This window comes from Colletotrichum orchidophilum (assembly GCF_001831195.1).
Source record: "Colletotrichum orchidophilum strain IMI 309357 chromosome Unknown Scaffold_6.1, whole genome shotgun sequence".
NCBI lineage: Eukaryota > Fungi > Ascomycota > Sordariomycetes > Glomerellales > Glomerellaceae > Colletotrichum > Colletotrichum orchidophilum.
In genome coordinates, this window is record NW_019172962.1 from 610,878 (window position 1) to 626,882 (window position 16,005).

General features: G+C 53.9%; 6 protein-coding genes across 6 annotated transcripts; 4 read left to right on the plus strand and 2 right to left on the minus strand.

The window, feature by feature from the left end:
• Positions 1-278: 278 nt before the first annotated feature.
• On the plus strand, positions 279-1,985 carry CORC01_01292 (uncharacterized protein; the record flags this gene model as incomplete). The annotated part of the gene is made up of 2 exons (XM_022612948.1): positions 279-295; positions 359-1,985. 2 exons carry the CDS (start codon positions 279-281, stop codon positions 1,983-1,985), a joined length of 1,644 nt encoding a protein of 547 aa, XP_022480709.1.
• A 3,245-nt stretch (positions 1,986-5,230) lies between these two features.
• On the plus strand, positions 5,231-5,479 carry CORC01_01293 (uncharacterized protein; the record flags this gene model as incomplete). The annotated part of the gene is made up of 1 exon (XM_022612949.1): positions 5,231-5,479. One exon carries the CDS (start codon positions 5,231-5,233, stop codon positions 5,477-5,479), a length of 249 nt encoding a protein of 82 aa, XP_022480710.1.
• Positions 5,480-5,644: 165 nt separating this feature from the next.
• On the minus strand, positions 5,645-5,824 carry CORC01_01294 (uncharacterized protein; the record flags this gene model as incomplete). The annotated part of the gene is made up of 1 exon (XM_022612950.1): positions 5,645-5,824. One exon carries the CDS (start codon positions 5,822-5,824, stop codon positions 5,645-5,647), a length of 180 nt encoding a protein of 59 aa, XP_022480711.1.
• Positions 5,825-6,344: 520 nt separating this feature from the next.
• CORC01_01295 (rhodanese-like domain-containing protein) lies at positions 6,345-8,213 on the minus strand (the record flags this gene model as incomplete). The annotated part of the gene is made up of 4 exons (XM_022612951.1): positions 6,345-7,503; positions 7,563-7,782; positions 7,844-7,911; positions 7,972-8,213. The coding sequence occupies 4 exons, from the start codon at positions 8,211-8,213 to the stop codon at positions 6,345-6,347; spliced, it is 1,689 nt and encodes a 562-aa protein (XP_022480712.1).
• Positions 8,214-12,095: 3,882 nt separating this feature from the next.
• CORC01_01296 (uncharacterized protein) lies at positions 12,096-12,820 on the plus strand (the record flags this gene model as incomplete). The annotated part of the gene is made up of 3 exons (XM_022612952.1): positions 12,096-12,206; positions 12,273-12,402; positions 12,468-12,820. 3 exons carry the CDS (start codon positions 12,096-12,098, stop codon positions 12,818-12,820), a joined length of 594 nt encoding a protein of 197 aa, XP_022480713.1.
• Positions 12,821-14,403: 1,583 nt separating this feature from the next.
• Positions 14,404-15,422, plus strand: CORC01_01297 (uncharacterized protein; the record flags this gene model as incomplete). The annotated part of the gene is made up of 4 exons (XM_022612953.1): positions 14,404-14,495; positions 14,610-14,740; positions 14,822-14,837; positions 15,221-15,422. The coding sequence occupies 4 exons, from the start codon at positions 14,404-14,406 to the stop codon at positions 15,420-15,422; spliced, it is 441 nt and encodes a 146-aa protein (XP_022480714.1).
• Positions 15,423-16,005: the final 583 nt, after the last annotated feature.

Below are 16,005 nucleotides of genomic sequence, written 5' to 3' on the forward strand. Positions count from 1 at the left end.
CACTGCTTAATCGCAAAAAAAAGTTCCCCGCCAACTCTCCAGAGCTCATACGGAAAATTGAACTTTTTTTCTGCCGGCAGAAGGTCGGCCGATTGCGATAAACTGATAACCAGTATCAATAGTGGATACCACCCAATGATTGAGCTTGGATAAAAGGGCCCACATTATTTCATCGTTGCGCGCATCTTCCTGTCGCATCTTCCAATTAACTTACCATTCGAACTACAAGCTTCCATCAACACCCCCGGCAACACAGCTTCACCAACTCAAGAGGCGACATGGCTGCACCCAAGGTGTAAGTACCGCCCGACTCATATAGGTTGAATGTGCCAATGTGCAGAATAGTAACAGCTTTTAGAATCGTTCTGGGAAGTCTCAATGGCTCGTTGAAGCCGGCCTTCACGAAGCTCGCGACCCTCCACGCCAAGAATAGCTTCAGCTTCGCCATCGTGACAGGCAATGTCTTCGGCAGCGACAACGACAGTACGGTGGACTCTCTTATAGATGGCGAACTGAAGGTGCCCCTTCCTGTTTACTTTACCGTCGGCACAGCGCCCCTTCCACCCAAGATCATTGCCAAGATCGAAGCCGATGAGGAGATCTGCGAGAACCTCCACTTCCTCGGCAAGCGCAGCATCACCAAGACCTCAGAGGGTGTCAGGATTGTTGCACTAGGCGGAAAGTTCGACAAGGAAGTGGTTGGAGGTCAATCGAAGGAGCAGCACCTGCCCTACCATACCGCGGATGATGCGAAGTCTCTGAAGGGTGCGAATAAGGCTGATATCCTGCTTACGACGGTCTGGCCAGCTGGTGTCTGGACAGGATCCAAGGTCGCGCTTACTCCAGAGAATCAAGCGGAAATTGAGAGTACGGGTGAGGTTGCCGAGCTGTGCGCGACACTGAAGCCCCGTTACCTCTTCTCTTCCTCGCCCGCCGAGTTCTTCTACGAGCGAGAGCCTTTCGTGCACCCTCTCGAGGAAGGCGCAGAGGATGCAGCCGTCACTCGCTTCATTTCGATGGCTCCCTACGGAAACTCGTCCAAGGCAAAGGCGCTGTATGCTTTCACAATCACTCTCAACGAGACCAACGTTGAGAAACCCGCCAATGCTACCTCCACGCCGTTCAGTCAGAGAAAGCCGAAGAGGCGTGTGCAGGACGAGGGCTCCTACAGCCGCTTCGCCAACGGAGACGACGATGGCCGCCATCATCGCCGCGGAAACAAGCGCCGGCGTCAGTCACCTCCTCCCGGCCCGGACCGATGCTTCTTCTGCTTGAGCAACCCCAACCTAGACACCCACATGGTCTGCACCATTGGCGAAGACAGCTATCTTGCTACTGCCAAGGGCCCTCTAGCCACCTCGCAGACCTTCCAGGAGCACGGTATTGGCTTTCCTGGTCACGTCATCATAACACCTCTTGCGCATACACCTACCGTCCACCACTCTGGCGTAGAGAACTATGCTCCCGAGGAGGCGGAGAAAACGCACAAGGAGATGGAACGTTTCCGCGAGGCTCTCCAGGCCATGGTATCGACCAAGTCGAACCGCAAGCTCGGCGCCATCACCTGGGAAATCAGCCGCGGCCGCAATATTCATGCTCACTGGCAGTTCCACCCCATCCCCGCTGACTTCGTATACAAGGGTCTCGCTGAGGCCGGCTTCCGCGTTGAAGCCGAGAACCTCAAGTATCCCGAGTTCGAGAGTCGCGAGGTCTTGTATGAGGACCAGGCCGACTTTGGCGACTACTTCCGGATCTGGATCTGGGCAGACGACGGCGAAGACAGAATTAAGGGCTCTAGTCTCGTCATGAAGCTCGATCCCAATATGCGCTTCGACCTGCAGTATCCACGCAAGGTCGTAGCAAAGCTCCTTGGTCTCGAGAAGCGTTTCGTCTGGCAGGATTGCACGCAGACCAAGGAGGAAGAGGAGCGAGATGTGGCAGCCCTCCGTGAGGCTTTCAAGGAATGGGATTTTGCGCTTCAGTGACGTGACCGTACGACACGTATTGAGGCGCCACCGGGGGCGTCTTTTAAGTTTGGGCATGATTACATTATATTTATCTGGCATGGCACTTGGCATGGGCGGCGTTTGGGAATACCCAGGTAACCTGCATATTCTTGCGACATAAGCAGACCGGTCGGTAGTGGGGAGAGGTTGTCATTCGGCTTTTGACTCTGCCTAGGGTAGTCGACCGACGTTATATCGGGAGAGGCAAATCTACCCTCATCTTCTTTAGACCTAGGGATACCACAAAAAGCTACTAGTAGTTTGCTTGATCGTATAGAGACTTAGTTCAACCTTCACAGATGGGCCTCCAAAAGTTCATTGAATCGTTTTCACCATTCTTCTTCCGTCGAATCTCAGTCATATCCCGTCTCTGCAACCTGCCCCATTTGCTCATTTCTACATGGCATGTGGTTCGAGTCGTCGTCGATCCATCACGGATTCCAATTTCACTCAAGTCTCCCCCAGCGAAGCCAACGATGCAGCGATGCAACATAGCAACCGTTTAGTGCCAGACAGGTCCCTCTTAGTAAGAGCTTTCGTCTTGAAGGAGCGCAAAAAGAAAAAGAAAAAAATATACAAACTTCTCTCGACGCCTGAATAAGCTTCTCCCTTGCCAAGCAAGACCTTCTTGCCGTGCAGGGGAGGACCCCCTTGTTGTTCTCGTGTCTGCGTATAAGTGCGTGAGCCTTTTCAGCACAATCCTGCAAGGGAGACTGAGACCGGAAATTTGTCTTGTTTGGGCCTCCCCAAAAAAAACCTTTCTTCCGGTGCGGGGGGGGCCCCCGTTTTTTTTTTGTGTTCGCGGTAAAAGGGCTGAGGCCTTTTAGCACAATCCTGCAAGGGGGGGTGGGCCCGGGAATTTTTTTTTTTTTGGGCCCTCCCCCCCCCCCCCCCCCCCCTTAACTACCGTTTACCACTTTCCACCCATTCTCAAGTCCAAAAGTGGGATGGGATAAGCTACGAGACTGAACCAATGCCGGGACTTGAACACCTTCTTCGCTTTGTACCCTCTTCCTTGCAGAATCACGGCATTAAAGTGAGATACACATAACTTCGAGACTGCCTAGCTCCAGCTACCCGACGACAAAGTTCCCTAGTAGAAGAGTGTTGGCTTCTCTCACCGTAACCCCACACACGCACGCCTAGGTACCCCAAACTGCTCTACGGCTTTTTTTTTCCCCCGGGTGTTTTTGAGACTGTCTCAGTCAAAGAAGAATGGAGCACGCAACGGAGTGGCTGACTCTTGTGAGCAAATCTGGTCAAGGGGATGTGGACGGGCCAGCAGCCACTGACGAGCCGCCGCCGCCTGGAGAAAAGGGAGGAACGGCGGCTCAAAGCCACAAAAAAAAAAAAAAAAGCTCCGCCTAAACGTCTTTCTTCTTTCCATCCTTCGGTGAGCTTTCCTAGTTGGGAATCGAGTCGAAACCTTGGGCACGGGGGGGCTCTTATTGTTAGTCAGGCAGTCTTGTCTTCCCCTCTCCGTCGGACTCGCGTTGGGGGAGAGAGAAAGTACTAGTAAACAAAGACAAAGAGGATCAAAAGCTGGAATAAACGAAGCGGTTGAGCGCTTGTTAGTTCTTTCTTCCCCATATGGCTTCAAACAAAAGCGCTGACACACACACATACTACATCCCACCAGTGAGTCCCCCCTCCCCTAAATTCAACTCTTGATTTACTGTCATTGAATTGACGCTAACCTTCACTTGGAGCACATGTGGTTTCCATTCTTCTCTAACTGCCGAGTCAAGCGAGTGAGGGATGTGATGAACAAGGGGACTCCTCCTCGGCATCTCGAGCCATATGCGCGACAAGTCCCGGCCATGAAAAGACAGGTAAACCGACTGGCCGGAAATGGACATACAACCACACGAGTATGGGATAGGATGCAAAATTTCCCCTCAAATTGTTCAGATTGGAGTATTTTTCATCTCTTTGAATTCCTCTCGAGAGAGTTGTCAGTGTTGTGTAAGAAGAAAACAAAGGAAAGGGCCAGGGTTGGCTTTCATCGTAAATGAGCCATACGTCACCACCCCGCCTAAAAGGAAAAAGAAATCTCCAAGAACCCCCTCATGTCCATTCTTCACTGTAAGATGGTACCAATCAATGTGATGATGGACTTCTCGGCAGTGATGTAAAGAACGTTGAGCCTGTGTCACCTCGCTCGCATGCTCTCCCCTGCCCCCTTGCTTATCCAATCCTCGAAAACAGCCACAAATCTATGAATCAGTCTTTCCCTGAATAAGAACCGGGACGTTAGGGGGGAGAAGAGGAGCGGATGAGGGGAGAGAACAAAGCCACCACCACGCTACCTTGGAACATTCCACAGAACAAAAAGACATCGCGATGCCCCCAGTTCCTTGACAAGATATAGACCAAAGATAAGGGAAAAACCGAAACAACCCCACTCAAGAAGTTGGACTGAACAGGACTCTAACAATAGGCTTCGGTAGAGGGCGAGAGTCTAGAGAGTGAGAGAGAGAGAAAGAGGGAGAGAGAGATCCTAGCGTGGAAGGCTTGTGTATGGGGCCAAGGAAGTAAAACTTCGAATTAGCTTCGGGACATGGAGGAGGGCCGAGCAACAATAGCAAGGCGCGGGCGGGTTCCCAGGGGCTTGTTTTTTTTTTAAACCCCCGTTACACAACCAAGAAACTCTCCTGCTTCTTTCCCAAGTATTGTTGGATAATCTCGTTGGACAAATAGGATTGGCCGGTCCTATGGCTGTCTGCTACCTAGCCAAGGGGGAGGGAAGAGGTAAAGTCGGAAGAGACCGCAACAACGTCATGGTCCCAACTCGTCTCTCGTAGTTTACCTCGCGTCGGCGCGTCAAAGAAAAACAGTCCAAGCTGACGTGAGTCGTGAGACTGGGACGAACTTGGGGTTCCCTTGCACAGGGACTCAACACGAGTCTAAAAAGGAAAGAAAACGGGGGGTCCTAATCGTCCGTGGGGGGAACTTGGGGATGGGGTCAAGTTTCGAAACACTATCCACAGTCTGGACGAACAACACGGGAGCTGGGACCTCGAGTTTGCACAGACGCTGGGCCGGTGCGATCTCAACGGCTGTTTTCATCGGGAGGCTCAGACAAACGCGCTCGCGCGCGCGCATACCTTTGGAGCCGCGCCTCGAGCACGTGTCTCCCGAGTCCAAGCCATGATGAGCGTGTTTTTGTTTTGTGTGTATTTTCATTCAATTGAGGTTATGAGCTAGCCCACAATGATCCGACCATGGACCATTTGTTTTGGTTGGCAATTTTTGTTTTCATCGCCAGTACTGTACAGAAAGAGCATGGATTCACCCACGCGGTATTGCACCAATCCAGCTTCCAAGCTTGCAGTGCCATCTCACCCATTGGCCAATGTTACAAGGCATTCCCAAGCAACTGCTTTTCATCCACTGTAATAGCTTCTCCGCTCTTGCATGCGTCTGTCGCAGCTACTCCTACAATATACACAAGGAGGTGTAGTCCTCCGTAAGCTCAGCCATCGGGGAAAAAGTCCGTGGGGCTTTTGTTTTGAAAAATGTAAAGGGAATTGGTGTCGAGAGGTCTGTGAGTGTGTGTGTGTTTTGGTGCCATCCAATGACAAGGATGTCGGGTATCCGGCGGTTGGATAGAAAGGTGTGGTATCAGGTGAAGATGGTCAATGGACCGAGTTGAGCACAAAGGAAAAAGAGTCCGCCGAGGGGTGGTCCGAAATAATGCTCCCAATATGTGGAGATACCAACAGAGAGCAGACAGACCGAGACGTCATACTGAAATGCTCCCGCGTCCGAAACTGCGGAGACACGCGGTTTGTCGTGTGTGTGTGTGTTGGGACCATCCTCCTCGGCGGGATGCAGAAGTCTGACAAAGGAAAAGAAAAACCAAGGACAATGCTGTAAATGCCGACAGGGAGCCACCCCAAGATGCCAGATCCAAAGTGGACTCCGAACAACCATAACGAGGCGATGCGGGGACCATATGCCAAATGCGTCTAATGCCGGGTTGTTGGTTTTGTTGTATGTTCAAGTTGCAGAACAAGGCTCATAACGAAGTGTTCTATTAGCGTAATAATTGAAGTCATCGCGGCCGTGAGCGTAAGCTGCTGTGTAGTCCGGATTGGTAAGGGCGGAATATAGGCAGTCGAATCGAATAGGGCTGTGAACATGTGCAGGAAGAGACGCGAAACATCGATAATCAGGCTGCTGTGGTTCGCCCTATTAGGAATGTCGAGCAATAGTCGACATGACAATAGACAGCTTCGTGGTCTGTGGAGACCCGAATTCCCCCCTTGCCAAGCAAGGAGATCACCCCTCCACATAGGCAGCGGACAGTGGGTGGGAGGGGCGCAAATGTATGTGCTAGTAAGACGCCATGCGTCGTGCATGGCATCGTTCGCCGAGGATTGGAGAGTTGCCAATCATGGCGATGGGATCTTGTCGGAAGCTGATGCTGGGTCTGAGACCGCTGGGGCGCGCGGGTGCTGTGGGTGATTGGTCCACGCAAGAGTCGCGCGAGCCAAAGGCAAATGTTTGCGCTCTGCCGAAACCCTTGCGGGGGTTCTTGAGGCGGCCGAGTTCGCGTTCGCAGGTGCGCTGGTGAGCTTCGTCCGACATTTCCACGTAGTTTTGGGGATAGCAACGGCAACGGTGCTCGGCGAAGAAGCCGCTGTATCCTCCTTCAAGAATATACACGTCAGGGTATGTGAGTCGCGGGTAGTGCTCGGCGTTGATAGTTCGGTCCTCGGAGCGAATATGGCGAGCCATCATGGGGGCGCGGTGCGCCGAATATTCGCAATGGAAGATTAGGATAGTTCTTCCTTGCATGGGGTGTTGGATCAGTTGGGAGGCGAGCAGGTCCTTGCTGTTATAGTTGACAGCTCCGTCAATGTGTCCTCCCTCGTACTCGTACTCGAAACGGCAGTCAATGACCATTTTCTGGTCGAACTTGTCACTGTATTTTCCGTCCAAGAGATCAATCATGGTGGCCTTTGTTATTCTGGGAATAGTGTCGGTAGGGTCATCGGCGAGGAAGTGAGGCAGGATAGGCTCCTGGACATCATCGGCATCCATGCTGGTGACAGACTCCGGAGTGGTAGGAGAGGAGTCACCGCCTTCCGACTTGGACTTTACAACGTCGCCAGGGTGCTCGAACATGCTCAGAGAGCGGCGGAACTGCTTGCGGGGGCGCATAAAGGGATTTGAAGGGCGACGGCTGTGACCGTTGCCAAAAGGGCTGTTGCGGTTGCCAGAGAGGCTGGAGAATTGGGGACGAGGACGAACGGCACCAGGCACGGCAGGAGTAGGGCTATTAGCAGTCTGAGGTCGTCGTTCTTGGGGAGGTGATGTAGCATCGAAGCATTCTCCCAGGGACATTGCGCTGTTCATATGCGTCAAGCGATTCTCACCAAATCGGAAAGTGGGGAGTTGGGTGTCTGTGTTGGAACGGCCGGGAACGCCACTAGTCGAGTAGCCTTTCATCCGAGTCAAGGAAGGCCGGCGCAAAGCTGGCTTTCTCCGTCTGCCCCCTGAGTTAGACGCGACCCCTTGGGCTAGAAGGAATGTGGCAATCAAACTTACTCGGCTATCAGTGGCTTGGGTGGCTCCAACGACGCCTGCCGAGGAATGGGGGCCGGCGAATCCAACATCATCTCGTCGTCCTCGCCGGTTGGGGTTGATCCCGGGGTCGGTGACGTTATCGCGATCTGGGTCATGAACGGGAGCTTGTGCGGCAACGGCGAGACATCCATCAAGTCGTGCGCAGGTGACGATTCGGGCAGAGGAGGCGTAGTCACGTAGTCTGGTTTCACATCAGCTTCCTCGTTCCTCCTTTTTCTGCCACAACCCACAGAGATGCTTACCGTACGAATCCATATCACCCATCGTGTTGGATGTGAACAAGGCGCGACGAGGCGTGGGGAACTTGGGACTAAACGGGAAGTTGTTAGCCGACGGTTATCCAAGATGGACTGGATGCATGCCATCATACCTCGCTTCACTGTCCAAACGGAAGTTCTGAGAAAGGTCGGCGGCCAGGCTGGCAGCAGGCGAGGAACCGTGGACATCCTTAACGTTGAAGTAGTTGTCGGGCCTGTGAAGCTGCTCGCGCAGACTGATGGGACCAGAGGCGCTGGTAAAAGCATTAGGACGAGGGCGGAAGAGATCCTTGTTTCCCCATGAAGGAACTGCCATGGGACGGTGCATAGCCGCCAATGGTGAAGATGACTCCATGATTGCAAGTGGTCGTCGGGATCGATCGTGGGATGGTGTTCGGTCCGGAAGTGGGAGTATTTTTTTTCGCGGGCAGTGATCGGTGTTAGTGGTGTTGTGTATGGTGATTTGGCGTGAGTGCTGCGTCCAAGGCGATACTCGATATGTCGTGACGAAAAAAGAGGAACGATCGTTAAGAAGAGGCCGCAAAAAACGAATGTTGCGGCAGATTCCCAGATGAATTTCTGTTTTAGTCCTTGCCACTCAATGGAGAGGAACGAGACGTTGCGACGAGTATGGATCGGGGGGTGGATGCGAGCGGGAGGCTTCTTCGATCTCGAGTCGAGCGTCGGGTGGTTTGGCGCGAAGGGTGGGATTTCGCGGCAACGGGGTTTCGGGAGGGTGCAGATGCAACTGGGATCGAAAAGACTGGCCGTTCGTTATTGTGTCGTTGCAAGCAACATTGGATGACCCGGGGGATGAAAACAAATTCGTCCTCTTTTTCTCCTCAAATCATGAAACGTATTTTTCTTCCTCCCAAAGAATCGAGGTCGTGGCCGTGGTCGTGGCGGCGTCTCTACGGGGGAGGGAAGAGAGACGAGGCGAAAGAGGCCGGTCCACGATGGGCCTTGGGTGGTGGTGCAAGGAGGGCGGCGGTCGGAGGTGGGAGCGAGCCGCTTTTTCTTTGCATGGAGCGTCTTTCTCGAAATGCTCGAAAAAGAGAGAGCAGAGAAGAGCGCGCGGGACGAGGACTGGATCCTTGGTGCCGGAGCAGGAAACAGGAAGCAGGAGCAAAGCGGTGCGGTGCGGTGCGGGACTGCAGTGCGGCGTCGGTGTCGAGGTGCGTTTCGGAGGCTACGACTCTTTAGTTCTCGCTCGAGCTACGCTTTTTCGGTGGCCGAGCAGCGGGAAGGAGGCGGGTGCAGGACGCAGATGCAGGTGCGGGATTGCAGCGAGAGACTGTAGCGAGAGAGAGGATCCGAGGGTACAGCAGTAGCACCGGACGGAGTAGCAGCAAGCAGCAGCAATGACAGAGAGCAGAGCCGAGTCGAGCCCGAAGAAACGAGTGCAATGCCTTGGTGGTTATCTAGTGCCGGCGCAGGGACGGGGGAAAAACGTCAAGCAGCTTTTCCCAAACGTCTAGCCTTCTTCTGATTCCTCTTCTTTCTTCTTTGCTTCTTTCTCGTCCGTCTTCTTCTTGTACCCAATGCCTGATGGGAAAAGCAGTAGCGTGCAGAAAGTGCAACAACGGGAAAAAGATAGAGAGAGAAAAAAAAAAAGGAAGGGTCGCGAGTCGAGTTTTTGATTTTGGTGGTTCTCTGGCTGTGTGGACTGGCCAACAGAAAGGGCGGCGTCGAATGACTACGATGCGGTTGTAGACGACGGGACGGTATTATGCGATACGATGGAGGATACTGTAGGGTGGTGTAGTCCGTCCGGAGTGGGTGTGAGATGTGGAGGGTTGGTTGGGTGCACGTTGAATACGATAAGTTGTAGAGAATGGCTGGACCTGGAGACCTGGGACCTGGGATTCCTGAACTGAACCTCTCTGATGGACCTAAGAATAAAGGTATCCGTAACTCTCTCAACCTACCGTACCGTCGGACCGTTGATGGTAGTGGTCGGGGATGAGGGGGGAAAGAAGAGAGAGAGGGAGGGAAGAGGTTGGAAGAAAGAGGAGACTAGAGGTTTTTGAATGAAGGTGTGGTCGACTGGTGAGCGAGGATGGATATGGCATGGGAACTGGGTGTGCATGTCTCTCTCGGTCTCTCTGGTCTTTCCATGGCGTGTGGTGTGTGGTGTGCAGCGTGAGGTGTGTGTGACGGGATGGGATGGGATACCTGGGATGGGGTGGACATGGACAGGATGGGACAAGAAGCAGCAACCAAGCAACCAGAAGCAGGACCAGGCTCTCTGGATGGGTTGGGATGGACCAAGGCACACGGCAACGGTACTACTGCACTGCTGCTACCACTACGACACTAGGACAAGAGAGAGCGACCAGACAGACGCCAGACAACGACGACGGGACGGGAGAGGAGGGTGTGTGGATGGGAACATGAACCAGGTCCAGGAAGGGAACTCGACGGGGTGGGTTGAGACTTGACTGGGATGGGGATGTCACTGTCAGTTGCTAGCCCGGGATGGATGGGAGACTGGAGCTGGAAAGCTGGAACAGGAACCACCAGAAACAAGACAGGAACAAGACAGGAACAAGACAGGAACGGGTACAAGATGACATGCCGGGACTAAGATACGGTAGGTTAGTTAGCAAGAGAGAAAGAGAGAGAGAGAGCGCGAGACATCATAAGCACAGCATAGCAGGCACGCACTGCACATACTCTACGTAGCAGCCGCCGACGATATCCCTCTACTCTTACCAAGGTCGGTAGTCCTCCTACGCAACTATACAAGTATACAAGTATACAAAGACCAAGTAAGGTACTGTATCTCTTCCATGTATCCGTACCTCGTCTCGCCTCGTCTCGCTTCTTGCCTTGCCTTGCCTTGCCTTGCTCTACCTGGCCTTATGGCATGCCTTGTCTGATGGATTTCTCTCTCAGCAACCAGCGCCAGAACCAGGACAAACCCCAGCATCAGCTCCAGAACCAGAACTAGAACAGGGGAGCGCCAAACGGGGGGGACCAGCCCAGACTACGGATACCTTACGTAGTAGTGAAGCCAAGGTGCGGATAAGGTAGGAAAGGACCAAGGGGGCGGTACATGGCTCTGTAGACTGTACGGAGTACGTACTCTCTTCAGGTACCTTCCCTTCCCTTACCTTACCTTACCTTGGGTACGTATCTGACAGCCTGGTACGTACTCCCTTCTTCGCGATGGACTCCCCTCGTCGTGGAGCCTCCTTGGTGATCTTCTCTCTGCGCGTAACCCAAGGCCAAGATACTCCCCCCCTACCGCGCCTTAAGCAAGTCTGAAAGTCAACTTTGAACTGGTTGTCAGGGGAGACTTGGTTGCTGCTGCAGCTACTGCGGACTTGCAGTTGCATCCAGAGCTTCTGGGTGGACAGCGTTGACAGGGAGGTGATGCACTAGGTAGATGGAGATGCAGACAGATGCAGATGGAGACCATGTCTCTCTTTCTTGCCTTGCCTTGCCTTGCTTGCTTGCCGTTTGCCAGTTGCAGTCTGGCTGACTGTTTCCCCTCTCAGCGTCTGTCTGCGTGCATCTGTGTGTCTCTCTCTCTATCTCCATCTCTATCTCTGGACCAGTCTGACTGTTACTGAGCAAATGATATTGCCGCATTTTGCATCCATGCGCTGCACAAGGTATTACACCAGAAGCAGCACCAACGCCATTGGATACACCGAGTATGGCATGGCCCTGTCTGCCTCTCGTCTACATAGTACGGTCTTCCTCTGCTGGCCATTTACACAGGGCCATTCCTGGTATTGCATCCGCACCTTATTCTAGCGTGCCTTTTTTTTTTCCTCTTTAACTCCGTACTTCCTCGTACTCTTCTTCCCCCACTCCACACGTTGCCAAGGAATAGTGTGTGTGTGTGTGTGCCTCTGTGTATTCATTGAGCATAGAATATCTTGCTTTCTCTCTTCTGCCCTGCGTCGCCTTGCCCTCTTTCGGGGCTCATCGATCGATTGTTCTGCCAGGATGAAAACAAATGGTCGGACGCCTGAGCTTCCAAGGCAGAGGCAGAGAACGACCCAAGCAAAGAGCACGTGGCTCGAGGCTCGAGGTACGTACCAAAGAGGCAGGGTAATTTTCTCACCTAAGCTTCCACCTCGTCAGGGCCTTTCGTTAGCCACACTTTGCACCTCGCGAGCGGGCATACCTAATGTAAAGGCGGATAGCAAAGGTTATCTGTGCTGTGCAGCAAGAAATCGAGCAAAATCGTGCCAATCGCACCAAATTCCGCTTTCCTCAGCCAATGCGCTTCAAGCTCGCCCGTGTGCACCCTTGGTGTCCTCGGATCCGATATGCACAGCACAAGCAGCCAGCACAGGCATTTTTATGCCGCAAGTCATGGCCCCAAAAGCAGGTACGAGTAATTCTTCATCTCGATGCCCTGCTGAGATTGGAGACTAACACCCGCGAATACAAACAGGTCCGCATGTCTTTTGCAGATATCCGTACACGCCCGACACACACCCCAAATCCACCCAGCATTGACGACATGAACCACGCCCGCGCCCACATTCGCCCTGTCTTCCCACGAGGTACCTTGCGCCGTAGTCGTACGTGACGCTGTAGTATGTACGAATGCCAACGCTGTAATTGGGCCTCTCACCCTCCCGGCTAGGTACCATCAGGGGGCAGACCCGAATTGGACTCCACGAGCATCCCCCGACGACTCAGGCGCCCAACAACGCCGTTGCGGCGTACAGGGGCCCCAACTTTGGCACCAGTTCCTTGGGAAACTTCCCCCCCTTACAGACGGTTGCCGCAACGATTGACGGATTTACAGCGGCTTCGCCTGAAAGTTCCACACCCCACCGATGGCCGCTGGCGGCTGGGTTTTGGGGCGTAGAGTTGATGTTATCGGATGAGGCGTTAGGGGCCCTCTCCATCTCTTTCTCCGCCCGACGTGAGCAACCCTCCGCAGGCGTGCTGCTGGCGTGCTGGGCCTCCCGTGTACTCGCTAGGAGGTTTTAGGACCCGGCGCTGTGCACGTACTCTACGCCGTATCCTGTTGACTCGGTAGTATCGGTAGCGTCCAAAGGTCAATATGTTTGATACGGAGAAGTGCGAGGCCTTGTGTGGTCCTGGTCTTGGTCTCCTTGTCCAGTGATCGGAGCCGTCTCCAGAGCGTCAAGTGGCTCTCGTCCTCAGTCGTCACCCACCCGACCGGCCATGTTCCTGTCTGGCGTTAGATTGGAAACCGCCGAGAAGAGTTTTTGATGTTCGCAACTTGGTCTGTGAGCGCACAACATGCCGTCCCCAAGTCCCTCAGTGGTCCGCGGGGTGGTCTGTGGTCTCTGCGGTCGCCCTTGACTGGAGCGCCGGAGCTGGTCGCTGGGCAGCTTTCGGAACGGGATCCAGTAAACCGCCATCAAACCAGTGTCACGTCGATGTTGGGTGACCCGTCGACCCGTTGCGGTTGCTGCAGCCCTTGAGGGTTCTAGAGCCCACCAGCTATCGGTAAGCTGGACCCGGACCACCTCATACCAAGCGTCGAGAAAACCCTTTCTGACCCCGCTGTTTTCCATGTTAGTGAGGCGAAAAAGAAGGGAAAAGAACGGGTTGCCCCGTGGAAGGGTTTGGTAGCCCGGTGCTCCGTCTGCAGGGAGACAAAATGAAGAAAAGAAAAAAACCGTGCAGCGGACCCGGCGCCGGCCCAGATGCTAGGTAGGATAGGAGGAAAGTGCGGAGGTACGTCTTTTCCTACCTCCATACCTCCACTGCTGTAAGTGCTGTTAGGGCAGGTACTCTGTACTCCGTCCTTCCTTCCTGCTGCAATGGTCAAACCTGAGGTGCAAGGCTTTACTCTATATTCGTACACAGTACTCCGTACATAGCGTGCTAAGGAAGGCATCCAATTGAAGACTTTCCCTTTAGCCAGGAACAACCTAAGGCAAGGAGGTTTCGAACCCCTTGAATGGATTAAACGCTCCGTTGTGTTCTTTGTGCGTTGTGCTTTCTTCTAGTGCTGTGCACGCTCAAACATACAATGCAGCTTCGAACAAAGCCCCTCTATGCCGCACCTCTGCCTCGACTTGTCGCCCTCAAGCGCTCCGCCGACCTGATTCACTTGCTGGACAATTGAACAAAATTGGCCCTCCCTTTTTTCGGCCAAAAGTCCCATTGCGAAGAAGCGCCGGGCCCAGCAAAAAGCAGTATCAAGTTTCGACTGTCTTCTTGGCTTTAGTGCAGCAAGCCCGACGCAATCCCAATGCCAGTCCGACTCGAGCACCTTGTTTGACGACAAGAGTACATCGAGCATAACACCGGTCATAGGAAATCACTGAGGAATCTCCCCAGATACGAGCAGCACCAGCGGTCTTTTGAACTATAATCCGAGATTCAATGGGTGCGCACAGGCGAGGACTACGTCGACGACCAACCATGCGCGCCTCCCGTGATCCATCCATCTGGCAACGACATGCGTCCACCGCAAGCCATTGCCCGCTCGTCCCTTTTTACCCCCAACGGCCGCTGTCATCCTACCCCTCCCCCTTCTATCAACTACGGTCAACTTCACCGTCGCCCCGGCTGTTGACTACGGAATCTAGTTGACGATGACCGCCGTGTGGCTGATGGCTGACGCTAGGCTGCCCGAAGAGTCAACTGCTAAGCGCCGTTCACACGACCCTCGAACCGAGTCGACCAAGTAAGCTCGACACGTCCACGGGGTTGCGTACAACGCCAGCCAACCTGCCAGCTGGGCACTGTCACCTCCAAAATGCCTCTTCTCCCAGCACTAGCTAACACCACTTGGTAGAAGTGGGCCTAGACCGTCGACTTACATCATTACTCGGCGCGGGAAACCATCAGAGCAAGTTCAGCACCGCCGACCGCGCCGCATATCACCACCAACACCACCACCAGTAACCATTGCGAGCTTGGAAATGAGCGGTGAGTTGGCGTATCGCCCTATTAACCAGTCCCCTGTCCAGGGTGTGCCATGCTAAAGAGCACCTCCTAATGCTACTGCAGTGCACTGGACGTGCGAGTATGTACTCCTTCACACCTACGGATACAGCATTCAGAGACAGGGCAGTAGTGCCTTGTCTCTCCTGTCTGTCGCCTGTCTGCCAGCTCACTGACTTTATCCCCCTGCTCTGAGCAACCGGCTGTTTGACCTACCAGCGTTCAGGGTCTGGAGCTGGCAATTACACCAGACGCCGCCGCCTTACCTATTGTGTCACACGCTTCCTACACCGTTTCTATCCTCATTCGCCAAAAGACCCTGGACAAAAACCTCCATCCTCATGTTGGACACAGGGTTGGCAAGGCTACCTGTAGCAGCCGCAGAAACGGAAACGCCTGGTTGCTTCGGACAGGGCTCCCACGCCCTTGATCTTCCGAATCTTGCCCGTCTCGTCATCCCTTGAGCTTGGGCTCAGGCCAGACGGCACACCAAGCTTGCTACTCGGACCTGATGGTCCCAAGCAACGACGCCCCTGGAGGCACATCCCCGAACCCAGACCTGTTGATGATGCTGCCGCTGCAGGGCACCTCCAGTGCTGCGGGCACAGGCGACGACGGTTCCGGGGGTAAGCAGAAAGATGGAGTGAGACTTCAGGGCCCTAAATGACTCCTTGCTGCATTCTTCGGTTGCCGGGTCGTAGCCTGCGAGAAGGGTCTTGCTTGAGACAAGGTTGGAAAAAAATGGCGTGGTGCTTATGGACCATGTCAGGCTTTTTCTCTTCTTCTCAGGTACAAAAAAAATTGCGAGTGGCTTGCTGGCCGCTAATTATTCACAGGCTTATCCCGTCGACAAACAAGTCAGTAATGGGGATAACAAAGTACAATTGTTCGCTCTTTCGGGACGTCGATCCTTGGCTGCAACGCCTATTCAGGACTCGTCCAACATTCCTACTCTTACCGATACGCAAGACAAGAGCATTCCTAGGTGACCTCGAGACGGCCTCCCAATGGCCCGCATCAGTGACATTCAGAAGGTCAAAACGCCAGGGCTGCAGAAATCACAATTCCAGCAATGACGTACAATAGGGTACCGACCATCTGTGTGGCCTTGCTCGTATTCCCCATCTCGCAGTCCTGATGCACTGCAAGCGTATTTAGTCGGCCCAGCTGTCCGGCCAGCCAACGGGCCCCCAGTCTAAGGAAAACCGGCCCTGCCGAGATATTCGGCCTCAACCGCGCGACAAGAGCCG